The following is a 23,222-nucleotide window of genomic DNA, read 5'->3' on the forward strand; positions in this document are numbered from 1 at the left end:
AGAATTGATGGGAAAGAAATGCAAACCAAAGCTCTTATGTGAGATTATTTTTTTACAGATTAATCGACTAATGTTTACCTTCAACTTATTTCCTTTTAAAATACATTTTTTTAAAAGTCTAAATTTTACAGACTCATGAGTGATGTCTTCTTGCCATTAAAGTTTGCAGTTTGGGGGATATTTTCCCATTAAAAATGTAGATGGGAGAACTCAGCAATGTTCCTCTTTTTTTCCTTGTTTTTCTTAGGCATTGCCATAGGAGTCTTAGTTCGAGAATACAGCAAGCTCTCGAATCTGGAGAAATTCTACTTTGCTTTTCCTGGAGAAATTCTAATGAGGATGCTGAAACTCATCATTTTGCCATTAATTATATCCAGCATGATTACAGGTACCTTGATGTTCTCTGTGATTCTTTAAGGAGTCCAGCAGAATCTATGTTGGCCTTTTCTAATTATGGAAAATTGGAATGCATTAGAGGCATCACACAAATCACACACTCATATACACTCCTCACTTGGAAAGTGTATATTTGCTTAGGTGAAAACATTTCCTTGGTGTCAGAGTGGTATGGTTTTGTCATGGTGCACTGTCTCTAATCTTCATTTGTTCAACAAATGATGTCTTGTGAGGGGGATGCTATTTCAAATATATTGTAGATAAAACTCCATCTGGGGCACAGAAGTGGGGAAAAGGCATATTTGGTCCCTGAAATGTTAGCTAGTGTCCTCGGGGAAAATGTGGTTGTCAATTTTGATCATGTTTTCAGTAATTCACTCATTTGTTTCCCAGCTGCAGCTGAGCTCTCTCAGCAGCTGCCTTTAGGGTCCCTCTGTTCCCTACTCCTCGCCTACTTCTGCTCCTCCACAGGACTCAGAATTTGCTACATACCTGCCCTGCAAATTTGCCAGGGGGCCAGCAGCCAAGTACTGTGGAAAAGACCTAAGTATGGGTTTGTACCATACTTTACAAGGCCAGCATTTTTAAACTTGTGACACAGTTGGATCTGAAAATGACTTTTCTCTTATTGGTCATTATATTGTAGGATTTCTTCAAAGAGAAGGAATTCCAAACCATAATTGAATACATAAATAAAGATTATTAAATGGTCTCTTTAGGTTTCTAATAAGCTAAGAACATCAAGGCCATTTACGAACAAAGAGAAGGAATCCTATAATATAATCCTGCAATGTATCTCTTTATCTAGATAGAGACTAACCTGATTGACAAAAATGCCATTTATTTGGAAATGGTATGCTGCTATATGCATTCCATCACTGCTTGTACTTATCTCAATTCTGGCAGTTGAGAAAATGTGGCATGACATTAGTCACTTCTGTTGTCAGCTTCAAAATCAAGGTTTATGTAACCATGCAATTAGGAGACTTGTACGTCCTCTTCTAGAACACTTTTCTCCACTGCCATTGAAAAGATCTGATCTTGTCCAAAACATTGGCCAGGAGGAAGGGAGGAATCTGCTGCATTCAGTAATTGCATTGTTTGAAAAGCTGCCACATTTGACCAATGAACTTCACAAGAGCAAAACTCCAGTCAGATTCGAGTCCCTTGGGAGCTTTGTTCATAAATGGTCTTGGTGTTCTCAGCATATGAGAAACCTAAAGAGAACATTTAATTATCTTTATTTATATATTTAATTATGTTTTGAAATGCCTGAGTTCTTTCAAGCCTCACAGCCTCAGGAACAAATCAGCATATTAGTTGTTTCTCCCACATGATTTTTATTTTCGTATTATTGGAAGCATTTAAATTTGGAAGAATTTTGTATAAATATACAGATTTCTGGCTTTTTCTGGAAAAAAAATTAAGATCTGGATACACCATTCATACACACCAACAGCCATCAAGAGCCAAGAGACAGTGGTTCCATTTAATTGAAGGAAATACATTTGAGGATGCCGCAGTCCCCACCATTCCATATTCCCTAACACCCTGTCCACTTCTCTCTTTTATATTTGCTGATTGGTTCCTGTAGGCACTGCAGTTATAACACCTTAGAAATTTTCCCCATATCAAAGATTCTTAATCTTTTTTTTCTTTTTGTACTCTTTCAAGAGCAAAATGAGAATCTTGGATTCTCTCCTTATATGCGTACAATTGTACGCATATAAGATATTTTGCATACTTTTACATATTTTGCACAAGATTCAAAAGCTGCCTGATGAGTGACATCATTTAATTCTTGTTTCTATTGGGAAAGTAAAGAAAGTTAATCCAAAATTAAGCAGCAAACTCAAAACTCATGTAGTAATCCAGGTTCTAGAAGAAAAGGTAAAAATACATGTATGAATATACTAGTTCTATAATGTTGGCTGTTTGAAAATATGGGCTGTTGAGAATCACTTAGTGATATGTATTTCAGGCTGGCTGTTTTGTGTATAGCTCAGCTTTGTAAATAATCTAGGGAAATAAATTATAATTCTCAGTATTTTAGTGACATAGCTCAGCTGTTTTTCAAAGCCATAGCACAGATTCTGGTAGGTTCTATACCTATCCTTTACCAAATCCCAAGTAGCTAGTCAGGAGCTAAAGAGAAAGAAAAACCACTACTCATTCTTTTGAGTAGTGACAATGAAATGGTCCGAGATTCCAGGGATATGAGCAAAAGCAGAATAGGGAAAATGGTTCCACTTTCATGTTTAAAATTGTCAGATTAAAGGAAAAAAGTGGCAGTACTAGTATTGACAATGATGTGGGAAAATTCATACACTTTCATTTCCCATCAAAATTGGAACAAACTTTCTGGAAGGTGGTTTAGAACATGTTCTGATCTTTCCACCTGGTAATTCTACTTCATAGGATTTATCATAAAGAAATATGCAGAGACATATTCACAGATTTAGGTACAAGAATATTCATGGTAGCATTTTAAAAAATAATGGCAATAAATTATAAGCAATCTAAATATGTGGTATACCCATAAGTTAGGATACTGTGCAACAATTAAAAACCTGCTTGGATACATATTTAGTGACAAGTGGAAATTTTCCTAATACGCGTCCAGTGAAAGGATAAAACAAATTACACAACATGATGTTGTATAAATGCCAGGCTTTTGTAAAATATGTATACATTTTTAAAAGTTGGGTTAAAACCAATAGGTTAACAGTGGTTCAATCTGGATAGTAAGAAAACATGATTCATTGTACTTTCATTACATTTTCAAGGTGAACATGTGTTATTCTGTTTGTCTTGTTTTGTGTTTTCCCCTTTCTTTTGTTTAATGGCAGAAAGTGGGATGAATTCTACTCTGTGCTCCACAGACTTTGCCTCTGGTAATTTCCCTACTCCTCTTCTCTGAGCTCTGCTCCCTGTCCCTGCCAGTTCAGTGCCCCCTTTAGCCTTGTGTGCAGGTCATTCACCCCAGCCATGCAGCATCATTCCATTTCCCCACCCAGATGATGGCATGGAGAATTCACAGGAAGGGCAGTTTTCACATTGCAAAAGCCTTGGAAAACCCAGCAGGTCACTAGCCTAATTGGTGCATTTATTAAGCCAAAGGAGGATGTTGTGGAAGCTATGCAGATTGAATGCATCCCTCAGGAATACATGAATTAGAGGAATAAATACCGCTAACACTGAGACCCAAGACTAATAATCTGTGCTCCTGAATATTCCTTGCCAAATTAACAGGTTAAAAAAAAAAGGCCATGAAAGCCTTTGGTGACAAAAAAAATGCTTATTACTTTATAGCTGTTTTTTTTTAATAGGATGATAGTCTTTTAAAATAGGATGATAGTTTTTAAATAGGATAATTTATAAGAAGATGATGTTAAGAAACTATCTTAATCAGGTAAATTTGAATATAGGCTTGATATTAGATGATATCAAAGATTTCTGATCATTTTGTTAGAGATGATAATGGCATAGAGTTAATTAAGGAAAATGTTCTTTTTTAAAAAATGCATGTGGAATTATGTGGGGATGAAATAACATAATGTCTCATATTTGCTTTAAAATAGAAAAATGTAAAAGAGAAGGCACACTCAATATAATCTTAAGGCATTTTCAGAGACAAACAGACAGTGGGGGCACTAACAGAATCTTCTCCATGACTTACATTCTAAAAAAACCCCACCTTTCTGCCATGGTGAGGATGATCTGTGCTTGGGCCCTTTTAACATTTAGGTTTCTAAGCTGTTTTTACGTCAAACCACCAGCAAAACAAAAAGAGGAGATGGCTTGTAGATACGCCTGAGTACTGTGACTCTGGAAAAATACTGGCTCAGGTCTTAGTAGCCAGTGAGTTTCAATTTAAGTCATAGTATCCTAATTATTCCATTTGGGGGGCGGGCAGGGGAGGGGTGGGTACTGGGGATTTAACTCAGGGACACTCAACCACTGAGCCACATCCCCAGCCCTATTTTGTATTTTATTTAGAACCAGAGTCTCACTGAATTACTTAGTGTCTTTTGCTGAGGCTGGCTTTGAACTCAGGATCCTCTTGCCTCCTGAGCTGCAGGGATTAAAGGTATGTGCTACTGTGCCAGTGCCTGGCATAGTACCCCTTTCTGATGACCAGAGCCCCTTGTGACCAGCATAGAAACAGAAGAGCCCCTCCAGTCCCACTCCAAGATTCCCCTGCATATGCCCCTGCTCTTAGCCATACTCTTCCATTCATACTGCCTGGGCCGGAAGTGCTCCAGGGCACTACCGCGCCCCCTGGTGTCTGCTGTGGTTGTCACACCTCTCTGTTCATTCTTAAAAAGGAGCAACTGCTTAATTCTCCATGGTGTGGGTAAGGGCAGACTGTTACATAGACCAGAGAATTACTAAAGGTTTTGGGGTGACTAAAAGCAGATGAAAAACAAATGGAGACATCCAACTGCTTCCTAAACGGGATCTTCCAAGGGTCCTAGAGTTCCTTAACAGGGATACCCCTCTGTTTAGTTGCCAACGTGCCTCCAGGAAGCTGGTGCAGTTTATGTCTCCAGCCAAGCATTGCTGCACCCCAGGCCCCAGCACCTAATACCAGGTTCTAAGAAGGAAGAGTTTCACTACAACATAGGCCTTCCTGTCCTGACCCAAATGCAATTATTTCCTCTAAAGCTTGCCATTGTGGAATACCTACTCCAGAGAAAAACTTGCAGGCCCAAGGGGTAGGTCTTACCTTATGGGCTCCATCAGGGAACATAGGTAGAATTGGCACACTAGTTGTACCTTTTGGGTTATTGCCTTCCCATCCAGCCCATAGAACTTGGGGTCTGCCCAGGTCAGGATGAGCTAAGTCCATGCTGGTTCCTGTGGACATTTCCTCCTGCAAAGAAGAGAAGCTCATTCCTAACCATTCCTGTGACATCTCAGTCTGGATTTCCTGCAAATGCCTACTCAGACTCAAGAAGGAGCTCAGTGTATTCCAAGTTCATACCAAGCCAAGAAAACTCTCTCCTTTCCCCACACTCCCCTCTCAGGCCACTTTTTGTGGATCCTAGGACAGATTCTACTTCCTGGGCAAATCACATTTAGATATCAGAAGAAACCATTTACCTTCCATGTATCAAGGACTTCACAGTCCCCAAAAGAACATTAATTGGGTGATTGAATTTACATTTGTGGGGAACCTCTTCAAAGATAAAGTTAAGGACTGGGATTGTAGCTCAGTGGTGGAGTGCTTTTAGCACCACATAAAAATAAATAAATTTGGGGTTGGGGATGTGGCTCAAGTGGTAGCACGCTCACCTGGCATGCACGCGGCCCAGGTTCGATCCTCAGCACCACATACAAACAAAGATGCTGTGTCCGCCAAAAACTAAAAAACTAAATATTAAAATTCTCTCTCTCTCTCTCTCTCTCTCTCTCTCTCTCTCTCTCTCTCTCTCAAAAATAAATAAATAAATTTTAAAAATAAAAGTATTGTGTCCATCTACAACTAACAACAACAACAACAAAAGATAAAGTTAAGGCCTAACCCTCAGAAGATTAAAAAAATAAAAATACTACAGGCTTTTAAATGCTAGTTACTTCAGCTTCTATATCAGGATCTCAAAGTTTTTAGGTCTTGACCTTAACCTTAAGGGCAAAAGTTTTCCACTACTTTCTAGCCAAAGGAAAAAAATGTTTAAAGCTTTATAAAAGCTTAGACCTAAAGAGTATTTATTCAGTAACAAATGTAGAATACATATGTGAGTGGTTACCTTTCAAACAGAGGTCACTAAAGTTTCTCCATAAGGAGCCAAACAGTAAATGTTTTAGGCTTTTGAGGCCATTCATTTTCTGTCCAGTTTCCTAACTCTGGTTACCATGGGAAAACAGCCACTGACAATATGTAGATGATGTTGACTGGCTGGGTGCCAGTAAAACATTTATTTACCAAAACATGAGACCCCTAATGCAGATGAAAGACAAGACTGGATCCTGATTCTCTAAAAACAATCTAATTGAGATTAAATCCATGTGGCAAAATAAACCACAACACTGAACATGAGTATAAATGCCCTGGAGAGATACAAAGAAATAAAGAGGATGGAGAAGAATAAAATGAAATGGGCCAGAGATTTTGAAGACCCTTATTTTAAAATTCAGGCTTTGCAAGAGATGACACACTTGGATTGTTTGGGCTGGGAAAGGCATTGGTTGAGGCTGTGTATTCATTTACTCAAAGGCAGCTGTGTACCTGGAAATGATCCCACATCCGCCAGTGGAAAGAACCATGCCATGTGCCTCCCTGAGACAGGGTTCAGTTTTATTCAAAAAACATTTATTAATACCAACTGTATGAAAACTAACAGAAAACCACCTATAAGAGGGTGAAGTCCTATCAATCATCTGGTCATGGACCACAGTCTTCCAATAGCCAGGTACAGGAATCTTCTTGTTGGCAAGAAGACACCAGAGTTGCACATATCACGTGGCTATACAACTTGCTGTTAATTATAAGCCACTGCTTGTAAACATAGGTATCTAGGAGCTGTAATGCCAACTTCAGCTGTGGAAGTTGCACTCTTTCTTGAAACTGTGATGGTCTGTTATACAGTTCAGTTTTAATGAAAATTACCACTTCAAGGTTCTTTATAAAACTCCACCCTGGGGAAGGTTGTGGCCTAATACTGCAACACCTGGAATTAGTTGTCTCTTCCTGCCTTCCAAGTGCCCCCTGGCCCTATCCCCAGCCTTATGTGGGAACCAGGAAAATAAGGTAAGTTAAGCAGCTTTTTTCACATGAGTTAAACCTTTCCCTAAGATCATCAATATATGTGTTGAATAAGAACACACTTATTAAATCCAAGGGACTTATATTAATTTGATGTCTATAATGCTCCCCCCCCAAGCCAAAAGGAACACAAAGTGTAAAAGAAGTAAAGTTTCCTTAATGGATGTGCCATTTGTCCAGTAATAACATGAAAAGTGGCAGGGGATAAACATGCCCTGCTTCAGTCTCTCCCTGAGACTGTGAAGCCCAAGAATCAACCATGAATGAGCTTTCTTATGCCTAAACTGCTACTTGACTAGTTTGCAGCCCTGTTTTTACTATAAGATAACCCAGTTGTGTTTCTTTAAAAAGGAGAGAGAAACCCAGCAGGGGTTTTAATGATCCTCCAGTGTGTTGAATGCATAGACCTAGGAGACTTCATTCATTCATTCCATCTTCAATGAGCCAGGCTGTATGCTAGGCATGAAAGACATCAAGTTAAATCCTATCCTAGCAAGAAAGAGAGACTGTATTACAATGCTATGTGGTAAGTGCTGTGTGGGAATGAGAGCAGTGGAAGGAACAGAGAGGTGGGATTTTGAAGGAAAGATAGGAATCAAGAGAAAGGAAAAAGGATATTCCAGAAAGAAGAGAATGGCTGAATGCATAGCATCTGGGAAAGCAGTGAGATTTAATTGATGTACTAGAAACACAGGGGGGAGGAATGGGATAGAAGAGTGAGCATGTGCTTCAGTGGCTTTGTGTGGACTTGAGCCTATAGGCACAGGAAAGTTATAGCAGTGACTGCCACTTGTGCCATTTTCTACAAAGGGACACCCTGAATAAGCTTCAGGTGGGGAAGTGTCCATCATAGAGGGGCAGGAGAGTCTAGTGGTTAAGAGTACAAACCCACACTACCTGGGTTTGAATCCTGATTGTGCCATTTACCAGCCTGGAAACCATGCTTCTTGACACATGTTTTGAACATCAAATGTGGACAGTGGCTATAAAGTGACCTTGCTTGATTCTGCCCAAGAACTGGTTTATTTTGTTTACTTCAAAGAATTGTCTAGGGTGATGATATCACCTATTTTAAGGAAGTTCTTTATATTAATGTCTCTAAGAAATAGAGATATCTAGGTGAAGTGTGCACAGAAATATGTTTTGCATACTCCCCTCTGCCTTTTCTCTTGCCTTTTAACCTCCCAGGGGTATTAATCCAGGCTGTCAGATTTCCCTGTGCCCTGGACTAACAAAGTGAGATCATATCCAGCCTTGTTTTCTCCAGGGAATTAAAAAAAATTTTTTTCATAGTTCAAAAATCATGAACTTGTTTGTTGACTCCTTGTAACAACCCTGTGAAGTAGTGGAGTAGGTGGGGTCCTATCTGCATCTTTAAGGATAAGGAAACGAGGTTGGAGAGGGATTAAGCCACTTTTCTAAGATCACACAGATCATAAGGGCAACACCTGGGCCTGATGAATTCCACACTGGAACATTCTCTGCTGCCCAGTGGCCAGAGCCTGGGAGATAAATCTGAGATAGGCAACGATATATATGTAACCACATTAAATATAAAAATCAACATGTCTGATGTGCTGGGCACCAGGTATGTGTTGGTGGATAAGGAGATATCTAGGTTTCCTGACTTCATGGAGCTTACCATCTAGTGAGAAATACAGATGTTAAATAATGAGCTCACTGATGAAAAATTATGAAACATGATATGCACAGGACTCCAAGCAAGAAAATCAGGGTGTGCAGTCAGAGAAGTACCTTAAGAAAAGATCTTAAAAGCCAAATGAAGAGTGGAGTAAAGCAACTCAGGCAGAGGAAAGAGCCTGTGCAGAGGCCTGGAGGTGGGAAGGGCATGGATTGCTCTAGAAGAGGGATGGGAAGTGATGAGGTGGGCAGTTGGCACATGTTGGGACTGGAAAGGCAGATAGGTTCTAATTTGTTGGGTGAGAATTTTCTCTTTTATCTTCGGTGCCATTGGAGGTTTATACCAGAGTATAAAATGACTTCAGAAGATCTCTTTAGTTATTATATAGTGAAGGAATGAAAGGGGGGGGGGGGGGGGATAAGTTCATGTTTGTTGTGCCTTTCATTGCTCAGTGACATGCATCATATTGATCATTCATTCTGTAATATTGGGGACTGCTTGCCTAGCACTAGTTTATGCACTGTCCCAGGCATGATATAGACACTAATTCTAATCCTCATGACAGCTGTGCAAGCAGAGGTTGTTCACTTTGCTCCTCACCATCACCCTTAAAGAGGTATAGGCATTTAAAACCTCCACTGTGTCAATGAGGAAACTGAGTCTGGGAGGAGAAGGCTGGGATTTGAGCCCAATCTGTCCCAGCAGAGCCCATGCTTGTTTCTCTCTATGCAGGTGGACTCCCCTGGAGATAGATAGGAGTCGTCCACATAGCAGGCTCTAACTCCTATGCAACTCTGAGATTCTTGAATGTTGTGTCCATTCAGAATTGTGAAGCACCATCAAATGACAGACTAAAAAGCTTCCCAATGACAAAGTTAATTTTGATACCTTAACTGCAAGATGGATAGGGAATGTCATGAAAACTTTGTTCTCCTGTGGGAGGCAGCTTCATCAGAGGGCTTTCTGACGAGTCTTTTGCTCTTGGATGTTTATTTTTAAAACCTGCTATTGTTTGGCCCAGGCACTGCTTCCTTTGCAGTGTTTTTATAAAAAGTTCAGATGAATACTGCTTTGGCCAAGAGCCAACATCCCAGCTCTTCAGAGCCTCCTCCTGGGGTAAAGAAAGCAAATGTTCTTTCCTAAAATAAAGCACTAGCAGGTACCCCCGACTTCCAAGGACAACCATGGATCTTATCCCTGTTTCTAGGCCATAGCCCAACTCAGAACTGTCCTGGTTCAAAGGATGATCCTGGCCTTATTGGTAACTGGAGTCCTGTGCATTTTTTTTTTCTGTCTAATTCAGGTGCTCCATCAAGTCTCACCTGATCCTCAGAAAGTCCACAGTACCTATTCTGTACACCAGGGCTTCACAATATATCTGGTTCTTAAACTAGATGAGAAAATCCCGTTTTTAAAATTTCTAATCTGTCACAGATCAGCAGCCTTTATAAACTATAATAAAAACAATTTACCAGAAAAATGATACAAAAAAGACATATAAAACTCTAGCCTTATTTTTTATTATTGCAGTCAACAGGATCATTACTGTAAATGCTTTTCAACACTTGTGTTAATGTCTGTGCAGATCCTCTTGCTCCTGCTTTGTGATGGATGAACACACAGTCTACTATCATTTGTCAGTTCTGGTGGAACAGCCATTAGCTCCCAGGAGGAAGGAGTTTCTGGAACTATAAATCGAGGAGGTCCCCTAGATTTCTCCAGGCACCAGGCCTGAGAGCAGGAAACCCAGGTGGATGTTGAGAGTAAAACCAAGCATAAGGCAGGGCCACGTTTCAGCCATGTGGACATGCTGTCCTACCTATCTCTGCTAAGGGATGGAGAGGCACCACCTTCAGAGTCTGATCCCTGTATTATGTGCATGGCAAATATTCACTAAGCTTGACCACTAGTTCCCAGTGTGGCAATATCACCCTAAAGGCAGCAAAAGCTGATTTGAGGTGAGCAGCAGCGGCAGGGGAGGGGAGGGATTTTATTCTATGTAAAAAGCAAATGTAGTCATTTAGTACATAAACACATAATTTGTGGTACTAAAATTTCATGAAGGTGGTTATTAAGGGGAAAATGTCTAAAAGACTTTGTGGGAGGGAGATGAACCATAATAAAGAAAACCAAGTTGAGAGACACAAAGATGTTAAACATGTTTTCACCTAGAAGCTTTTGGCAAGTGTTTTTCTTGGCTACCCTGAGAACCCAACCTAACCACTATGTACAAGTGATTCTAAGGAGGCTACCTGCTGAGTTCTACTTTTCTGACACACAAATAGACTTTTAGAATGGACTCAGTTGATAAAAGGAAGATGACCTATAAAAAGTGTAGCTCTCCCCATCATGTGGAAAGTTTGACATGAAAACATTCATAAAGTACTTTATTGAATGTTCTGGAGACCCAGAGAAGAATAAGCATCAGGCTTTGGAGCAATATGGCACCATGTGCCCAGAGATTGTGCCTTATCTCTTCCTCTCCCTGCCCCTATGTTGGCAAGGTCAGGAGGCTTCACCAGTTTTCATAATGGAGTTAAACTTGAGCTGTTCATTCAGTATTGTTGAGCACCCACTAAATGCTGAACACTCCAGTAAGGTCTAAAGATTGAGCTGTCTAATGTGATAACTATTAGTTGTATGTGGCTATTTAAGTTGAAATTAATTTAAATTAAAATTGAAATACAATTCCTCAGGCACAGTAGCCACTTTTCAATTGCTCACTAGCCTTATGTAGTATGTGGGTACTTCAATGGATGGCACAAATACAGAGCATCTCCACATCCCAGGAAGTAACACTGGATAGCACCAGTCTAGAATTTTGCAGCACATGAATGAAACCACAGTGGCATAGTGGTTAAGAATATGGTCTTCGGGGTCAAACCAGGACTGGGATCCCAGCTTCACCACTGACCTCCTCAGCTTTATATTCATGGTGATTACTTAGCCTTTCTCAGCCACAACTTTCTCCTCTGTAAAGAGGATAATAATAATGCCTGTCTCTGAGGATTACAATGTGAATTAAAGGAGTTGACTTAGTAATATGCAGTCAGTCTAGTGGCTTCTGCCATCATTATTATCATTTTTTGTTATAATTATCATCATCATCATCATCACCATCATTGTTGGCAGGTGGGGTGTTCAGACCATGCAGACAGACATTCATAGTTATTAAGTTCTGTAATGTTCTATTATATAGGGTTTCAAAGGCTAGACTGTTTTCCTTGTATATGTCCCTTCCCTCTACAGTGCTAGCCACCATATTCCCAAGGATGCATTATAAATCATCCAAGAGTCTGGATTTGGGGTGCTGCTCTGCCCCACAACCAACACTGATGACTGGAGAAGTAAAAGTGTAACTGTAAGAATGTAGAAAAGTACAGAATTTTCTGCTATATCCAGGAATACTGGAGGCATGGGATAGATGAGAGGAATGGGAAGTCAAGCCCTTACTAACAGTGACTACAAGATAGTTGCCGTGCTCCTGCTGAGAGGAGCTGATTGACTGCTCCAGGAGGTATTTGCCTAGATATTTCCACCAATAAGCTCATTATTCTGAAGGCTTTTATTGCCAGCTGAGTCCTGATGTACAATCGGAAGCACCAGCCCATGGCCAAATCATTAAGACAAATTAAGACATATTAACATATGCTGGAAACAATTACCCACATAGATTTAATTTGTTTCACTGCTGGAAGAAAGTCCTGAGAGGGTACCAAATACATACCAGGGAACCGTTCCATAACTACCCTGTGAATCTGTCACTTATCGGCCCTTTAGGGGCTGGAACATGCTTAAATTGGACATCTACCAAAGAAGGACAGTATATCTGAAAATACATCCTACATGAAGTCGGGATTACAGGTGCTTCTGTAGTTTACATAGGATTGTGTTAAAGTGGTGAGTTTCTTGTTTCTTTTTAACCTACCCTTATTTTTGTAAATAATTATAATTGTCAAAATAATAGACTGAGCTCTAAAATGAAATAGGCACATTTTATAATCATACAGTATTAAAAAATCATAAAATAACAAACATATTTACATTATTGTTTGCTTTTTATTAGAGAGATCTAAATTAAAAATGAGATTGTTGGTTCTTTTGTGAATTGTGGCCTTCAGCTTATTATTGTTGTTCTTTGCATAAGTGTTATTTTTCAATGCCTTACTGTCAGGAAAGAAGTTCCCCTCAGCACACCAAATTCCATTTTTCCCAATCAAGGAGAATAGACTCTGTCATCAAGGATATTCTAGGATGTGACTCTTGTAACATGCCTGTCATTTGTGATTGCACAACCTTGTCCTGGAGGTTGCTGACTGGCCCTTTAACAACTTCCTGGGTAACTGCTAAAGAGGCCAGGGCTCCCTCTCTCAAAATATTAACTTCCAGAAGAGTAATCAAACCCAAGGAATAGGGTGTGTAAAGGGAGAAATGACTTAGATCTGTCATCATAACGGTGATACTGTCCTTGCAGATTTCTCCTGTCACATATGTACCATTACATGTGAGGAGCATAATCCCCCAGTCACTTAAAAGAAAGGGTAAGCCTTTTATAGTGGGAGGGGAAACCATAAAAGCTGCCTGAACATCCTGTTAGCCATAAGGTTTACTACCTTTCCCTGGGGATTGCCTTGTGACAACCTCTTCTTTTTTCCTGTTACCCTGTACTTAGGGCTTTGCAAACAGTTATAGGAAAACTCATAAGTATTGAAAATGCAAAATAATTTTCTATGATGATAATTTGACTCAAAAACGTGATCTTCATTTTAGAACTTATGTAGGTTAAAGTCTGAAATCTTAAATGACAGCTTGCTTTGGTTGTTTCTCAATTTTTCCTATCCCCCTCATAGAAGTCCATTTAGAGAGCATCGTTTGACCTCATTTATACAAGCATTTTTATTTATTTATTTTTATGTGGTGCTGAGGATTGAACCCAGTGCCTCACAGATGCTAGGCAAGTGCTGTACTACTGAGCCACAACTCCAATGATATAAGCATTTTTGATGGAGGGCAAAGGTTTCTAGCAAGCAGAGATATATACCTTCCACCTCTAATATAGCTGTCCTTGGCATTCCAGAAACCCCCCTTAAATTTAGGCAACACTCCTCTTGGTATCCCAAGACTATTTGAAACTGGATCCAATGATGTGGCCATAAGTCTCTTAAATCACCTGTGCCTTTGGAAACAGAACCTGTGCTTTTTCAAACAGAAATTTTAAGGCATCTCATAAAGTTGCTCAACTAGCAGCAATTTGAAAATCATGAAAAGAGGAAGGAAATATGTTAGGAAAAGGATGGATAATGAAATTACCAAGAATTATTATTGAATCAGGTTCTGAGACGGTCTAAAGATCTAGCAATAAGTGAATGATGATTTAGTACATTAGGATCCAGGGAGATTATGTAGCCATTAAGATTATCAGTAGGGTAAGTTTGTAACAATGAGAGAGAATGCTTATAATACAAAATTAAGAAGACAGTGGGTTAAAAACATCAAGGAAAAAAATATTGGAGAAAAATTCACTGGCTTATTAACTGTGGTTGGGTTAGATAAAGTCTTTTAATTTCATCTTTATTTTTGTTCTAGTTAATTGTAATGAATATGCATTCCTTTTATAATCACACATAAATGTTACTTTTTCACTTGACTGAGCTTCCTGACAGAAAAGACAGACGGGAAAATAATCATGACACCCATGATTCTTATTAAGCGAAAAAGAGTACTGTCTCAGTTCTTCAAGATAAATTGTTACCTTAGTATGGAATTCCAGGAAAGTTTTATCAGTTTATCATAAAGGATATTGAGTGACATAATATGCAAATCCTGGTAAGGTTCTTAGAGCACTTGCAGAAGAGATACTCCTTGTAATTGCTTCATAACTGCCCTTAAGAACAACAGAGACCAAAGCTGTTAGCCTGCCCAGGGTCTCTATTTCTTAATTTTTAGCTTGGGAATTTTTAAGTGCTTCTTTTGCCCATTGTGTCTTATCCAAACTGACTGTGTGAGATGGGCCTCTCAGCTCCTCATTTCACACCCTAAGAATTGAATCACCAATCCTGGAATTCTGTCTTTTTGGGGGCGTGGGGGATGTTACTGGGGATTGAACTCAGGGGCACTCAACCACTGAGCCACATGGCCAGCCCTATTTTGTAATTTATTTAGAGACAGGGTCTCACTGAGTTGTTTAGTGCCTCACCTTTTGCTGAGGCTGTCTTTGAACTCATGATCCTTCTGTCTCAGCCTCCGGAGTTGCTGGGATTATAGACCCAGCTGGAATTCTGTCTTTCAAAAATGAGTGAATTTGACCTTTCTCTCCTCTCCTTCCAGGTGTTGCTGCACTGGACTCCAGTGTATCTGGAAAAATTGGACTGCGTGCTGTAGTATATTATTTCTGTACCACCATCATTGCTGTAATTCTAGGTAATGTTTATTTCTGAATCCTTATTCCCCTATACAATTGTGACTTTTCATCCAAAAAGTAGTTGGAGTGTTAAAAATGAAGATTATTTTAAATCAGAAAGTAATATGTCAAACTACCCTGGAACTTTTTGCTTTGAAGTCTACATTGCACCTGTTATGTGAAGGCAATGCAATGCTGACATAATTTTAGACATGGTACTGCTTATTAGAGTCTCTACTAAGAAAAAGGAAGTGGATGACAGTTCCATACCTTATCAGAGTCATTGGTTGAAGAAAGTGAAGCCAAGAGCTTATGTAATCTTAAACTGGATAATTAATCTATAATAGTGGTACTGAGTATAATGATACATATTTCCAGAAAGGTAGGATTTCAGTGCATTTCACATTTTACCAAATTCTAACAGCTAACAGTATTGCTAAGTATAAATCCCACTTGTACAAGGGAGAAAGAGAAAGTTTTAATAAAGGAAGAGCTATTCTTATAGCTTCAAGATCTTTTGTGACCTAGCATGACATTTTAAGAAGGGTGCCCAGAGGGGGAAGAAAGGAAGGAAATGTTCTCAGATGTTGCAGCCAGCCTGATCCTTGCAGCCCTGATTCAGTGAATGGGTAAGAGGTGGGATATGGTGAAGTTTTAGTGGTATTAGGCTGAGGGGCTTAGGAGGGCCTGAGCCCAGCCCTAAACCAAAGTTGTATCTCTTTAAGGGGATCCAGCACAAAGAAAAAATAGCAGAGAAAAAGCAAGATATTGCCTTATAATTAACTGGGTATCCCTTCTGCAGCCCTGACAGGGGAAAGTGGGCCATAAAGAAAAGATCCACAGCCCTCTTACTGCCCAGCGACTGGTCCTACAAGCAAAACTGACCCATTCTACACTCCAAAGTCCCCTTAGTACTTCCTCCTCTTGGGAAAGGAGCAAGAAAGGCATGGAAATATCTTTTCTTCCTCTCTGTCTTTTAGTCAAACATCCCTCAATGCCTTGGTCTCTTCTACAACCTCCCATTTCTGCTAGACACTTTGAGAGAGAAACCCATTATTTCCAGAGATCACAATGGTGCTTTTAGATGACCTAGCATGCAGACAGGTCTTCCTTACAGCATGAAGCACCTTCCCTCCCTGCAGTTCCTGTCTATCTATTCTCCATTCCACCCCTGAATGACACTCACCCACAATACAGCATTCTAGCTCTTCCAAGGCCTTTGGTAAAGAAGGTAGACAAGACAAAGCTTGTTCTGTATGACCTGCAGAATGACCAGCGTCTGTGGGCTAAATTACAAAAGATATCAACAGGTTCCCTGGGCCAGGAAATGAAGTACCTTCACCCGCACACCTGCCTAGGTTGATCTCATGAATTGAAGAAAAGAAAAGAATTCTCATCAATAGGTATTTCCAGAAGCAATTCTTAGATGCTTAAAGGTGGGGGGGGGGGCGCAGAATTCCTTCTGCTTATGAATTTCAATGGGGAAGTAATTAAGGAAGCCACGAATGTCTCAGCATTTGGTTAATTTCAGGTCTCCTCATTACAGTGTTAGAAGAATGCACCAGGATGCCAAATGTTCTGGAAGGTTCTTTATTTTTTATTTTCACATTTTTGGTACCAGGGATTAAACCCAGGGGCACTTAACCACTGAGCTACATCCCCAGCCCTTTTTATTTTTTATTTTGACACAGGGTCTGACTTAAGTTGCTTTGGGGCTTGTTAAGTTCCTGAGGCAGGCTTTGAACTTGTGATCCTCCTGCCTCTGCTTCTCAAGTTACAGGAATTACAGGCGTATGCCACCACACATGGCCCGGAAGTTTCTTAATGCACTGTGGATACTGTCCTTGATCATAGGTATTGTGCTGGTGGTGAGCATCAAGCCTGGTGTCACCCAGAAGGTGTCTGAAATCGACAGGATGGGGAGCACCCCGGAAGTCAGCACAGTAGATGCCATGTTAGACCTGATCAGGTGAGAGTCTTAGCTTCCTGGTTGTGCCAGCTGTGTAGTTACAGGAGGCCAAGGCCATGTGCATGCTTTAATGCTCTTCTATCTTGACATTTTTAGTAATTTTTAAAATTATTATGCATCTTCATTTTACCTTGGACCCCACAAATTACATGGCAAGTAATTACTGCTTGCTGGTCATGGTTCCAAGAGGATTAGAAGCAACAGTGTCTTCTGTAATGATTTAGGATGGACAGAGATGCAGAAAGTATCTTTATTGTATAAAGATGTCGGACTGGGTTGTATGTTCAGTCCGTAGCACTCTTGGAGATACACATTGTTTTTAATTGTAGGGAGAAAACCTCACACTTGGAAAAATACATTTTTTTTAACTGTACAGGAAAAATCCTCTTATCTAAAACAGAGCCAGAAATAGGTTTGTTGATTTAAAGTAGCAATTAAATCAGAGACTCACAAAAGGTGTTCTAGGAGAGCTGGGTGTGACACTGTGATAAAAGTATTTGTCTAGCATGCACAAGGCCATGGGTTCAATCCCCAGCAACACCCCCTCACACACACACACACACACAAAAAAAAAAAAAAAAAAAAAAAAGTTATAGGAGCTGTATTACATATTTTTTCCTACCTAAAAATTAAAAGCATTTATTCACCAATTTTTTTGATGTAGGGTCACAGTCTTTGTTTCAATGTATCACTTCATTGTATTTTCATAATTTCTGTTGCATATGGTGCCCTTATAAATGCATCTTTTACAATTTCCAGGTTGAGTTTCTATAGAGTGAAGCAACCCAAACCCTTCAAAATTGCAAAGAAAGTCAAGTGCCAAATCATTCCACTTTTTCTTTTTATTTAAGTTGTCTCCTCATATCAAATTTAATAGTGAAAATTTTAGTCATTGGCCTCTATTGAAATTCCAGGCATTCAACTTGGTTTTTAATAGAAACCACACTGTCTTTTTCACAGCCATATTTCAATGCTTTAACATTTAATTCAATAATTACAATAATATTTGCAATTGGCATAAAGAATTTGGGAACAGATTATTAGTAGAAATATTGTCTCATGTATGAAAACTGAAATGTGCAGAAAATTAAAGAATTGTCTCTCAACTACAAGTATCTACCTGCCAGCTTTTCACTGGGCTCCGCAACTGTTGTTACTCAGTGAACTGGTTAAGTGACATTTGATTAGGAGAACATTCTATACTCAGTTAAGGCTCGGCAAACAAGAAAGAAATCTTATTACAAGGAAGTGTTTTTCAAAAGAGAGGCCAGAGGAGAAATCAGAGTACTCATTCTATCTTACACTCATTTTTTATCAATGTATTTGAGTATGATAAAAAAAAACAACACTTTTTTGCCATCCTATAATACTGCTTTTCATGTCTCCAACAGGAATATGTTCCCTGAGAACCTTGTCCAAGCCTGTTTTCAGCAGGTAATATTAATGACTTTTACCCTTGAGTTTCTCTCTTCTTTCCATTACCAGTTAAGATATTTTTTTTTTCCTTCTATGATCCAAGAAATGGAAGTAATCCCATCAAACCTGGCAGTGGGCAGTGCACCTGTGAATGAAGAGTTTCAGTGGCTTTTCTGTTTTGTATCCTTGCTTTCAAACCAACAGTCAAATGCATGTCATATTTTACACTGCTTCCTTTTCCCGTATGCAGTTTCCCTCAAAAGGGCTCAAATGGAGCAATTAGTAATCTTTCAAACAATGAGTGGCTTAAAATGTGGCCTTCAGTACCTGTTCTGGAGAATCATGTTACTTTTGTAAAGAAATGTGAACTGTCTGTTGATGCAGTGCAATGGTTAGAAAAAGAGCTTTCTATCTCTTCTTTCTTGCTGCTCTGGTGTTGGCAATCTGTATCTAACACACATGACATAGCTAGAATTCCTGAGATTATTTCTTTTCTTTAACCATTATATGTCTATTGCCCATACTCTGGAGAGCAATGTAACAAAGCCATAGGGGTTTTTTTCCCCCCTCTAGGAAAGTTTGACATCTCTTCACTCCATGGACAAGTCTTTTTCTTCCATTTGTCAAGACAGCTGAGTCTATCACAAACTGCTGTATTCATTTACATAAATTACATGAACAGAAACTTCTGTGTATACCAACAAAAATGGCAATTATATTGCTCCCTGCCAACCTCCATGGGGCACAGAACCACCTCTATTTCAGGGGTGCCTTTGCAGATCAGCCACAGTGGTCATTTGTAAGGTTCTCAGTGTTGGCAGAGCCCTGTAGGAGGGACATTTGCGCCTGGTGTAATAATATACTAGCTCTTTCTTAAACCTCTGTGTCAAAGCTCCACAGATCCAAACAGAACTGAAGGAAACAGAAATCTCACTCACTGAATAGCCCTAAAGGGACTGTTGATTTGGATGCAACTATCTTGTTAAAACTTTCTGGATATTTATTAAAGTCCTGGGGACTACTTTTACCAAAGTGATGAGGTATTTTTTTCCAATTAAAAAAATTAATTAATAAAAGCAAAAGTGATAGGAATCCCTATTGGGTCTTTCTGTGAAAGCGCCTGTGGAGAAAACATCCTTTCTTTCACATTATTTCTCCATTGATTTTGTCCTTATTATGAAAGTGAAAGAACGTTCTGACATTATTGAATGGTGGTTGTGGGAGTCAGGGATTTGGATTTCTCAATCCATTTTTAGTTATAAAACCTCATGGGTGGTTTTATCAAAAACTAGAAGCAACAGAAGCACTGAAGGTAGAACTCTTTGGAGGTACTTGTTTGGCAAAAGTAACTTATTCCTATGGTGTAGCATCAAAGATGCTAAAAATCTTATTTGTTTGCTTGTCTTTGTTTTTCTCCAATATGCAGTACAAAACCAAGCGTGAAGAAGTAAAGCCCCCCAGTGATCCCCAGAGGAACATGACAGAGGAGCCTGTCACCACCATGATGTCCACAGTTTCTGAGGTACCATTCTGTCACCTGCTTTTTTCCCCCAGTAGGCAGATGCCACTCATGAGTGAGCAGAAGATGAAAGATAGTCAGTCTTTGTTATTCACAGAATCCACATTTGTGAATTCTCCTTTTTGCGAACTTACTTGTGACCCCCAAATCAATATTCATGGCACATTCATAGTCATTGGCAAAAAGCAGCACAAAATTTGAGTCGCCCACTGTGCATGTTCCCAGGTGAGGCTGGACTAGGCTGGACCTGCCTACTTTTGGCTCTCACTCTGTAAGCAAATGTCCATCTTGTGATGCATTTAGTGCCATTTTTTTCCATTTTTGTGCTTTTTCATGGTGATTTCACTATTTAATGTGAACAGAAACAAAGTACTAAAGTACTCTTTAAGGGTTCCTAAACACAAGAAGGCTGTGATGTGTGTTAAGGAGAAAATATGTGTGTTAAAGAATCTTCATTCAGGCAGGAGTAATAGTGCTGTTGGTCATGAGTTCAATGTCAATGAATCAGCAGTATATATTAAATGAGATGTTTTTAAGCAGAAACCCGCATAAAAATGTCACCTATTGATTGTTTGATGTGACTAGTAGCAATCATTCAGCATTTGCTAACTCAGTATGTTGGTGTGTGTGGGGGAACTATACTACATAAAAACTAGTAAGAACAAAGGGTTTCAACTGTATACATAGGGAAAAGAATGAGGCTTGTTGCCACTGAATTTTTGACACCTTTTACAATTGGGTACCTTGAGGACTGATTTAATTTTATAAAGCTATATAAACACAGGATACAGACCCACAGTTCCATGTCCAAATCTTTCTACCGAGAAATGATTCTAATTCCAAATCTTTTAAGACTTTAGAAGGGTTATACAATATATACACTGTATGATAAGTAACATCTGTGAGATTGCAGCAACACTCCAGAGAATCAAACATCATCAATATTTCTGTAACAAACACGTGGATACTCTGTAAAGTCAGAGAAACAGATTATCAGTAGCCTCATCTCTGTTCAGAATAGGTTTTGTCACCCAGAGTTTTCTATAAACTTACCAATTAGATCAATGGACTTTAAGATCTTTAGGGATTTCAGAACTGGAATGTATGGTCCTGAATTGATACCTTTGTAGGCCTCTAATAGACATCTCCTGAATGTCCTCTGTCTTCACATAAAAAGGAAAGATTTAAGGAAAAGAGAAATATTCCATATATTTAAGAATTCAAACTAAGTAGACAACAGATGGCTCCTTGCTTCCTACTTCAGAAAGCCTTAGCTTCTTGGGCTTTGGGTAGAGGGCCTCCATGACCTGACTTCTCTGGAGTCTTCCTAGCTTTCTTCCCAACAGCCCCCTCTCTTATATCCAGATCTGCCTCCTCACTTACCCCTTATTCCTGCCTTTTGATGTGCTTCCAAAGTATTTTTCTGAGCACCTTCCATATGCCAGGCCCTGCTGGGCCTTGGGATTATAATAGTAAAAAGGCAGATACTGCATCTGTCCTCATGCGAAGAGTGATGGATATTACAATGGAGAAGAACTGGTTCTTTTAGGGTCATCCAACAGAGAGGTTTAAGTTAGGGTGTCAGCCATAGGAACAGTTATGTAAGAATTATTATCCAAGCAAGTTACAAAGGCCCATATGCCATGATTTTTGCCGGTGCGTACCATTTTTTCTGGAACATACTTTGTCTCCTGGCTGCCTACTCCTCAAACTTAGCTTTCCCTAACCTCGAAGTCCTCATTCATGTCCCAGTCTCTGTGTGATGCTTGTAACTCATAGCTTGGCTGTGTCTTTAATTACACACCATTTTGCTATTGGCTCATGTTTCTCACAGTTGGTCTCATCTCTCCAGCTGAATTTTAAGGCCTTGCACTATAGCCAATGCAGTTAGAACACTCTAGCTGCTCCATAAATATTTGTTTCATCATAAATAAGAAATGACTGATACCCCAGTGGCTTGTTAACCTAATTCTTTATCACCCTGGTTTGCACCAGTCAGATTATGTTTTCTCTCAGTGAATCTCAGGGTATTTTTACTCAGGATAAATTGAAGAAATGGCTCATTGTAGTAGGTATCTGGCTAATTTTATATCTATCTCTAAAATCCTGTTGGTCATACAAGAACAGAGACAGTGAAAAATGTTCCTGTGCTTCATTATCAGGATAAAACAGATGGTAGTTTGTGCTTCCTGTGTTATTAATTCCCATCTTTCTTTAAAAACGAACTCCAAATGTAGCTAGTAGTTTAAATAACCCTGAAAAGTGCTCTGATTCTAAAATTTATAACAAAAATTAAAAAAAAATAGAATTATAAATCTTCAGAAAAAATATTAAAATATGGACTTGTTAAGAAAAGGGAGGGGGGCTGGGGCTGTAGCTCAGTGGTAGAGCGCTCACCCCGCATGTGTGAGGCACTGGGTTTTATCCTCAGCACCACATAAAAAAATAAATAAATAAAAGACTAAGCTGTATAGTCAGGCTTTAATATTAAAAAAAATAAAATAAAAGGGGGGACTTTAAATTTCATTGGGGGAGGGGATTTGATACTTGTGTAGGGTTTTTAATAATTATTATATTTCCTAAAGTATTATCGACTCTAATAGATCACTGTGATTATCATCATGTATCAATATATTTTCTTTGTTTTGATCCACAGAACAAAACAAAGGAATACAGAATCGTGGGCATGTATTCAGATGGCATAAATGTTCTAGGCTTGATTATCTTTTGCCTCGTCTTCGGACTTGTCATTGGAAAAATGGGAGAAAAGGGACAGATTCTGGTGGATTTCTTCAACGCCTTGAGTGACGCAACCATGAAAATTGTTCAGATCATTATGTGGTGAGCAGACACTATTTGAGACCATTTTGCTTCTCCTAAAAACTCTGTATCCTCAAAATTAGAAAGATGAGGCTTATGTTCCTCAACTCGTCTCCTCTTGGAGATGGAGACATTAGAAATCAAGACACTGGAGTATGAAATAGCTCCATATACTCCTCAGTAGGTAGTTCATTAATAAATGTCTAGCTATCAGCCACTGTCTTTTCCCTCAAAGTCCTGGCAGGTCATCTTGCACCCAACCAACACTCAGGTGAGAAGTGCTCCTAAAGG

The 23,222-nt window shown here is 39.3% G+C and overlaps 1 protein-coding gene across 1 annotated transcript in view; it reads left to right on the forward strand.

The window, feature by feature from the left end:
* Positions 1-23,222, forward strand: part of Slc1a1 (solute carrier family 1 member 1) — a 74,133-nt gene that overhangs the window by 39,394 nt on the left and 11,517 nt on the right. Inside the window, exons 2-7 of the mRNA XM_027943083.2 lie at positions 248-388; positions 15,135-15,227; positions 17,062-17,176; positions 18,568-18,610; positions 20,019-20,114; positions 22,768-22,952. Of these exons, the coding sequence (XP_027798884.1) occupies positions 248-388; positions 15,135-15,227; positions 17,062-17,176; positions 18,568-18,610; positions 20,019-20,114; positions 22,768-22,952 (673 nt within the window). The remainder of the gene's footprint in view (positions 1-247; positions 389-15,134; positions 15,228-17,061; positions 17,177-18,567; positions 18,611-20,018; positions 20,115-22,767; positions 22,953-23,222) is intronic.

The sequence above is a fragment of the Marmota flaviventris genome, chromosome 13 (assembly GCF_047511675.1).
Source record: "Marmota flaviventris isolate mMarFla1 chromosome 13, mMarFla1.hap1, whole genome shotgun sequence".
In the NCBI taxonomy this organism is placed as follows: Eukaryota; Metazoa; Chordata; class Mammalia; order Rodentia; family Sciuridae; genus Marmota; species Marmota flaviventris.